This window comes from Notolepis coatsorum (genome assembly GCF_963971535.1).
Source record: "Notolepis coatsorum genome assembly, chromosome: 1".
Classification (NCBI taxonomy): Eukaryota; Metazoa; Chordata; class Actinopteri; order Aulopiformes; family Paralepididae; genus Notolepis; species Notolepis coatsorum.
In genome coordinates, this window is record NC_140165.1 from 298,265,080 (window position 1) to 298,274,315 (window position 9,236).

At 41.2% G+C, this 9,236-nt stretch overlaps 1 protein-coding gene across 1 annotated transcript; it reads left to right on the forward strand.

Annotated features, from left to right (window-relative positions):
- Positions 1–3,496: 3,496 nt before the first annotated feature.
- Positions 3,497–8,690, forward strand: LOC311225337 (heat shock cognate 70 kDa protein-like; the record flags this gene model as incomplete). The annotated part of the gene is made up of 8 exons (XM_084310573.1): positions 3,497–3,705; positions 4,375–4,580; positions 4,784–4,936; positions 5,053–5,608; positions 5,872–6,074; positions 7,262–7,460; positions 7,802–8,034; positions 8,421–8,690. Exons 1-8 carry the CDS (start codon positions 3,501–3,503, stop codon positions 8,688–8,690), a joined length of 2,025 nt encoding a protein of 674 aa, XP_084166699.1. The 5' UTR covers positions 3,497–3,500.
- Between the last annotated feature and the right edge of the window lie 546 nt (positions 8,691–9,236).

A 9,236-nucleotide genomic window follows, 5' to 3' on the forward strand; every position in this document is an offset into this window, starting at 1 on the left:
CACATAGCGCGCTCAGCCGCGACACGGCCGACCCGGGTTCGACTCCCGAACCTGTCGTTATTTGCCGAATGTCTTCCCCCCACTCTGTCTCCCATCCTCCTCTGTTTCTCCCTACTGGACTGCCCAGTAGAAATAAAGCGATAAAACGCCAAAAAATAAATCATAAAATTTTTTTTAAAGAATTGATTATCATTAATTACTGTATCTACAAATCCTTCTGTTTAATCATCTTCCCTTTATTCATTTGCTTAGATTTTTTGTACACATGATCTCAATAAGGTGGTGAATGAGCTCAGTGAGCATTTTCTCGTACCCCGCAGATTTAACATGATCGAATATGCAAAAATCATAAATCATAATTTATATTCTCCTTTTCTTCATTACAATTTACTCAGCCTAGTAACAGACACAATATTTCTGACACTGGAAATACATACCCCCAGGTCCCTAGATGTTCCTAGATACCAAGAACATGCAAATTGACCTTGCAGAAGTGGAGCAATCTTCCATTTACTTAGGCATGTACCTTTAGGCGAAATATTCCTACAGCTTAACAGGTTAACCTTATTGACCCAGAAAATGTGTAGTTTGACACCAAAATGTATCTTCTATGTTCAACATTCTAACAACATACAACAAACCCTAACCCAACATTCACATTTTTGGCAGTTGTTAGAATGTTCGACACATTTGTACCACATGCACAAACCTGCTTGATTATTGCCCCAAATAGCATGCAAGTTGGACAAAGTGGGTATGTCTGAAGAAGAGGCTGGTGGGTACCTATAAAACCAATGTTCACTCTGATATATTCATGTGAACGGCCAAGGGACCTTTTGGAAGATGAGCATGGCAGTTTTTTCTAGGCGAACATTTTACATAATTTTGAATCATTGCCTATTAAAACCCCCTTCCCACAGTTGGGCTTAATGAAAATGATACCAATGGAAAGCTTAGCGTCTCTAGTTTACAGGGATACCAATACCTTTGTGTTCGCTCAAATATTGAGCGCGCTATGGACCAAGATATTTATTAATGGGCAGAACCTTGATTTTACATGGCGGCCATCTTGAAATCCATCATGATGACGTGGCCCCTACCCCAAAATGAAAGCTATGACGATGAGGAACACGTGGGAAATATTTGGTGCTTTTGTCCGGCGCGTCCACATCCTTCTCAAATCTGGCGCTAAGCCACCAGACTATAAATACTTCGAAGCTTCGAAGCTTCGAAGCTTCGTTCGATGGGCATGGGATTTGAATATGAAAAATATGAATATTATTTATTTTTTAATTTTTTTTAATCAACTCTGCCTCTCTGTGTTAACTACAACAAGCAATGCTGTTTGTTATTTAAGATGAGGTTGGACTCGGCACTGACAGATTTGTGTTTATTGTGCTGCTTTTATGAAGCCTCAAATGACGGCTTACAATATTTCATGAAAGCAGTGTTTCGTTTGTCTAAGATTTAAAAAGGTTTAAACTTTACAGCACTGACAAAGTTGAACAAAGTGCTGTACAAGTCCCACAACATAAAAACAATTTTTTTTTTCAAATTATTTTTATTTTTTATTTCGAAGCTTCTAATTAAAATCCAATCTCGGCCCGAAGCTTTGAATAAAAAAAAAATCGAAGGTCAGCCCTAGTGATGTCACAGTATGATGTCATAATAGAACATTCTAGAACATTTGTGATGTCACAGTATGATGTCATAATAGAACATTCTAGAACATTTATGATGTCACAGTATGATGTCATAATAGAACATTCTAGAACATTTTTTTTCTATATATATATTCAACAATTCTCTCATAAGATCTCATTGTGCATTGTTGGACAGTACTGAACAGTACTGCACAGATAGACTAAACAACATAGATTGAAGCCTGCATTTCTCAACCAAGGTGCCTTGCCTACCGTTTTGCTGTGGAAAGGTGAGTGTCCACACTGGCTAGCTAGCTGTTCTACTTGAATACTGAATGTTAATATTGAATCAGACAATATTGAATACTGAATGTTAATTCAGATTGACAGTTTACATCATTTGACAGTTGACAGGGGGCTGGAAAGTTGATTTAATAAAAGAAAAAAGACAAATTTAATCGGATGAATCACTTTATTCAAATTGAGGATTTAGTTTGAGGATATAAAAAAAGAAAAAAAAAATTTATAAAAAAAAACTAGAATAATTTTTAATTTTTTAATTAAAAACGAAGGTTCGAACGTCCGTTCGAAAAACCCTGATGAAGTTTGAATCACTTTATTCAAATTGAGGATTCAGTTTGAGGATATAAAATAGGAAAAAAAAAAGAATATAAAAAAAAAATAAGAATACTTTTTTTCATTACATTTTTTTAATTAAAAACGAAGGTTCGGACGTCCGTTAGAAAAACCCTGACGAAGTTTGAATCACTTTATTCAAATTGAGGATTTAGTTTGAGGATATAAAATAGAAAAAAAAAATTTATACAATTATAATTTTTTTATTAAAAACGAAGGTTCGAATGTCCGTTCGAAGAACCCGGTCGAAGTTCTAGAATGTTCTATTATGACATCATACTGTGACATCACAAATGTTCTAGATTCTAGAACATTTGTGATGTCACAGTATGATGTCATAATAGAACATTCTAGAACATTTGTGATGTCACAGTATGATGTCATAATAGACCATTCTAGAACATTTGTGATGTCACAGTATGATGTCATAATAGAACATTCTAGAACATTTGTTTTCTATATATATATTCAACAATTCTCTCTTAAGATCTCATTGTGCATCGTTGGACAGTACTGAACAGTACTGCACAGATAGACTAAACAACATAGATTGAAGCCTGCATTTCTCAACCAAGGTGCCTTGCCTACCGTTTTGCTGTGGAAAGGTGAGTGTCCACAATGGCTAGTTAGCTGTTCTACTTGAATACTGAATGTTAATATTGAATCAGACAATATTGAATACTGAATGTTAATTCAGGTTGACAGTTTACATCATTTGACAGTTGACAGGGGGCTGGAAAGTTGATTTAATAAAATAAAAAAGACTCATTTAATCAGATGAATCACTTTATTCAAATTGGGGATTTAGTTTGAGGATATAAAAAAAAGAAAAAAAAAGAATTTATAAAAAAAAACTAATATTTTTTTTTATTTAAATTTTTTAATTAAAAACGTTCACCCGTTCGAAAAACCCTGACGAAGTTTGAATCACTTTATTCAAATTGAGGATTCAGTTTGAGGATATAAAATAGAAAAAAAGGTATTTTTAAAATTATTATTATTATTTTTTTTATTATTTTATTAAAAACAAAGGTTCGAAGAACCCTGACGAAGTTTGAATTAGATTGAGAATAGTTTCTTTGCAAAACAAACCTGTTCCACGGATTCAAGGAAGTCGTATGAAACTGTTGCATAGATTCATAATATGGCCCCTTTTTTAAATGCCACCGTGCTGCACCTCAAAAATCTAACCTAATTCTCTTATTCCATTTAGGAGTCATCATGTCAAAGGGACCAGCTGTTGGTATTGACCTGGGCACCACCTACTCCTGTGTGGGGGTGTTCCAGCATGGCAAGGTTGAGATCATCGCCAATGACCAGGGTAACAGAACCACACCCAGTTACGTGGCCTTCACAGACTCCGAGAGGCTGATTGGGGATGCAGCCAAGAACCAGGTGGCCATGAACCCCTGCAACACCGTCTTTGGTAAGACGTGGATTTAAATTATTATATATTTTTTAAGGTCCCCTATCTTATAAATTGCCTTTTCCAGTGTTGAGCATTGTTTTCTAGCAATGTGGGGTTGTATCAACACTGTCTATTTCTCTAATTCTCATTTTGGCGCATTCGTCCAGTTCAGATGTCACGAGATCCTCCCCCACTGAACTAAGCCATTCAGATTTGACTGTTTTGCTGACGTGAATAAGGCACTGATCTGCATATCTCAGCCCCTGGTTGTAGTCACCGCCCACAATCAACCATTATTTAGTGCAGAGACCAGAGTCGAGCTCCTCTCTCTCTCCCTCTATCTGTCTCTCCCTTGCTCTATCTCTCGCTCTCTCTCGTATGTATCACACTGTGTGGGTGACTATCACTCAAAGCGCATTGCTAGTATGGGCGGAGCCCAGCCAAAAACAGCTTGGAATCTGGATGTGCAGAAACTGCTGCTGTAGGTACTTGATCAGAAATACAAAACAATGATAAAAAAAAATTAAAAAAAAACGTACAGATGTGTTCCATAGACTCTCAGGAATTGTGTAAAATTGCCCAAATAGTGAAAGAAATAGTAAGATAGGGGACCTTTTAATATAAGTTGGCTGCCTTTATGCAATTCTTCCTTATTCTCCGCTTACGTCTTCCCTGTTTTCCCCACAGATGCAAAGCGTCTGATCGGAAGGCGGTTTGATGACGCTGTCGTCCAGTCTGACATGAAGCACTGGCCGTTCACTGTCATTAATGACTCGACACGCCCCAAGGTGCAGGTGGACTACAAGGGAGAGACCAAGAGCTTCTACCCCGAGGAGATTTCCTCCATGGTGCTGGTCAAGATGAAGGAGATCGCCGAGGCCTACCTTGGCAAGGTGAGCAAGCTATAACACGGGACGTCGTCTCTGTGAGCATGTAGTTTACAGGCTTCTATTATATTTCTGTCTTGTCCTTGGGGGTGGAAATAATTTTGACCGTGAAATGTAATACCCTTTATAGTAAACTAACTTTCTGAAATGTGCAATGTTGCTCGTATAATTATCCTAACTGATTTGCTGTTTACCCGTCACTATTGCAGACTGTGACCAACGCCGTGGTAACGGTGCCCGCTTACTTCAACGACTCTCAGCGCCAGGCCACCAAAGACGCCGGGATCATCTCGGGCATGAATGTCCTCCGCATCATCAACGAGCCAACGGCAGCTGCCATCGCCTACGGCCTGGACAAGAAGGTAAAATACCTCATGGGGTACATCTTACCAACGCACCTTATCACCTGTTTTAGTATGAGGCTATATCTCTTAGAATCAGAATTCACACGTGAACCCTCTGAACGTTTAACTTCCAGGTGGGAGCTGAAAGGAACGTCCTCATCTTCGACCTGGGCGGCGGCACGTTCGATGTCTCCATCCTGGCCATCGAGGACGGGATCTTCGAGGTGAAGTCCACGGCGGGCGACACCCACCTGGGAGGCGAGGACTTTGACAGCCGCATGGTGAACCACTTCATCTCGGAGTTCAAGCGCAAGTACAAGAAGGACATCAGCGACAACAAGCGGGCGGTGCGTCGCCTGCGCACGGCCTGCGAGCGCGCCAAGCGCACCCTGTCCTCCAGCACCCAGGCCAGCATCGAGATCGACTCTCTCTATGAGGGCATCGACTTTTACACCTCCATCACCCGCGCCCGTTTCGAGGAGCTCAACGCCGACATGTTCCGCGGCACGCTGGACCCGGTGGAGAAGTCCCTCCGTGATGCCAAGATGGACAAGGCCCAGATCGACGACATCGTCCTGGTGGGAGGGTCCACCCGCATCCCCAAGATCCAGAAGCTGCTGCAGGACTTCTTCAACGGGAAGGAGCTCAATAAGAGCATCAACCCCGACGAGGCCGTGGCCTACGGTGCAGGTATGTTACCTTCCCAACGTGGTGTCATAACACTTAGTAAGACATTAATCTGATGAGGCTGTGGCCTACGCGGCAGGTATGTTACTTTAACCTTGATGAGGCTGTGGCATGATGTCATAACAATTGGGTCACAGCCTAATCAGGTTAATGTTTTACTATGGTGCACGTATGTTACCTTTTGAACATGGTGCAATATCACGTAGTAAAACCTTGACTGAAAACTGATATAATGTAATAAAAAAATTAAACACCTTGTTTTGCAGCTGTGCAGGCGGCCATCTTGACGGGCGACAAATCTGAGAACGTGCAGGACCTGCTCCTGCTGGACGTGACTCCCCTGTCCCTGGGCATCGAGACGGCTGGAGGAGTCATGACTGTCCTCATCAAGAGGAACACCACCATTCCCACCAAGCAGACCCAGACCTTCACCACCTACACCGACAACCAGCCTGGCGTGCTCATCCAGGTACACTAACCTCATTGGACCTGTATTATATTATTGGAACATATTATATTACTGGATTAATATACTACTATTATTGGAACATATTATATTACTGGTTTAATATATTATTGGAACATATATATTACTGGCTGCCCCCCTGATATAGGCATTCCTCCCATCAAGTAGGGGGAAGAGGTTATCAAGTTCACTAGTTTGATCACAGGTTGTGTCTATGTGGCCATGTCTAACTAGGTTATTATGTACAATTGTGGATATACCACATTTGATAACCTCTTCCCCCTACTTGGTGATGGGCGGAACGCTCATATCAGGGGTGCAGCATGCATAATAGATTTGCAAATCCAATATACAGGCACCCCCCTGATATCGCTGCTGTCGGGACAAAACCTCATAACTCCATTTTTTTATATAAATCAACTCCATAGATCATCCTCCATATGTGTGTGTGGGTTTTACAAAGTTTAAACAATGGGAAAGCATTAAACCGATCATCTGTCTAAACCTCCTAACTCTATTCACCCTGAAATCTGTGTTCGTTTTTTTCATCTGCTGAAAAGTTGGGTTTTTGGAGTTATGAGGTTTTGTCCCGACAGCAGCGATATGAGAGTTATTGGGACATATTATATTACTGGATTAATATACTATTATTGGAACATATATTATATTACTGGATTAATATACTATTATATTATTGGAACATATTCTATTCTATTCTATTACTGGATTAATATACTATTATTGGATTAAAAGTTCTTACTCTTACCACCTAAACTTCATGTACTACAACACATGACTTATATGATGCCAGTTGGGGTACCTTATGTATACTGCACCTGTGTATACTGTATATTTTACCTACTCATAATATATATTCAGATTCTAAGTGTTTATAGCCCATATTTATTGTAATGTATAATATAACTGATGGGGCAAACAGACCCTCATCTGCACCTTTTGATTACACCGTTTACTTGTAATTAATTAATTATATTGTTTACACTGCTTATTTTATCTTTTACTACCATTTATTGCCTATATTTATGTCTTATACTATTACCATACTTGTACCTCCTCCCATGCTGCTATGCTATGGATCAATAAAGGAATATCTTATTAGCGATTAGAATAAAATTATTTGAATTTCAAATGTATCTACGCTGACTGTTTACCTGAACTTGTGCCTGCAGGTGTATGAGGGCGAGCGAGGTATGACCAAAGACAACAACCTCCTGGGGAAGTTTGAGCTGACGGGGATCCCCCCTGCCCCCCGCAGCGTCCCTCAGATCGAGGTGACCTTCGACATCGACGCCAACGGCATCATGAATGTGGCCGCCGCAGACAAGAGCACCGGCAAGGAGAACAAGATCACCATCACCAACGACAAAGGTGAACCTGAGAACGAAGATATTTTTACACATAGTCCCTTACTATATCTTTATATGTATCCTACTCTTACTAGCTACGCTGCTGGCCATTTATATAATCCAACTCTGTACATCTGATTAGCACTACACTCGGTAGTACTCATTTGTGTATTTTGTACCCAGTTTAATCACCTGTACATTGTATATTGCTGTTGCACTTTACTGTTACATTTGCACTCTGGTTGGATGCCAAACCTCTTTTCATTGTACTATATGATAATACATTTGAATCTACTCTAATCTTTGCCTCCCTTGCAACCGTTTTTTAAGAAACCCATCCTTTTTTGTTCTGCCCTTCATCAGGTCGCCTCAGCAAAGAGGACATCGAGCGCATGGTCCAGGAAGCCGAGCAATACAAGTCCGAAGACGACGTGCAGAGGAACAAGGTCTCCGCCAAGAACGTCCTGGAGTCCTACGCCTTCAACATGAAGTCCACCGTGGAGGACGAGAAGCTGCAGGGCAAGATCAGCGATGAGGACAAGACCAAGATCCTGAAGAAGTGCAACGATGTCATCAGCTGGCTGGATAAGAACCAGGTAGGAGGGTGTCTCTTAAGTGTTTCACAACAGGGTCACTATGTTGGAGCAGGGGTTACACGATGCCGTCTCGTGCAAGAGTGGGAAGTGGCAACGACTTTTGCAATCACTAAAAATGGCAAAATCTCCTTCATTTTTACAAGCGAATCCCCCCCCCCCCCCTTCCTTTCAAGGGGCACTCTGTTTACCTAACAAGGGAATCGTAAAGTAAGGCAACTAGGCGGAAATATAGTCAATGGTACTCACTGTTCCATGACATTTTATAGTTGTGTATTTTGCAAGTCTGGGGATTTTCTCTTTGACTAAAGATAATTAATTTAACATTTATTAAAATAAAATAAAAACCACCTTCTGTGAAATTAACCTTTTTTTCTCTCTGTTCTCAGTCCGCAGAGAAGGACGAGTTTGAGCACCAGCGGAAGGAGCTGGAGAAGGTCTGCAGCCCCATCACTACCAAGCTGTACCAGAGCGCCGGGGGGATGCCAGGGGAGATGGGCGGGATGGGAGGGATGGGAGGGATGGGAGGGATGGGAGGGATGGGCGGGATGGGCGGGATGGGAGATATGGGCGGGATGCCATTCGGATTCCCAGGAGCCGGAGCCGCACCCGCAGGAGGCGGTGGCTCATCCGGCCCCACCATCGAGGAGGTCGATTAAACGAGACGTTTCCCTCGACTTGCCTCCTCGCTTCCTGTGCTCATTCCGCATCGCGATCACGGTATAGCAATGGCAGAATCGTTGTATTAAGAGTTCTTTGTTGTCATACATCACCTTGTTTTTGTTGTATTGGGTCACTTATTTCATACGTGTATGCTTGGAAAGCACCATCTCCATGGTGGCCTTTGCACTTTTGTTTTCCCTCCAGTGTCTGTTTCCGTCGACTCGGGTTAAATGTTGACATTTCCAACACAGCATGTTGTTTTGAGGAGTGGGATCTAATGAGGCTGAAAGGACACTATAATAAAACAACTTTTCAAATCTGATCACACCTTCACCTCCTTTCTTTCTCTGATCAAGTTGTTGATGTTATAATGGGACTTTTCCACAATAATTATGTTAATATCTACTGTATTATGACAGGGATGGCGTATTTATTTGTTTTAACTGACGACAGTTTGGATATTTCCATTTATTCAGCTTTTTCTTTAACAGTTTGAGTGCCAGCCATTAACATTGGAAACATGGTTAAATGCCAGCACCCAC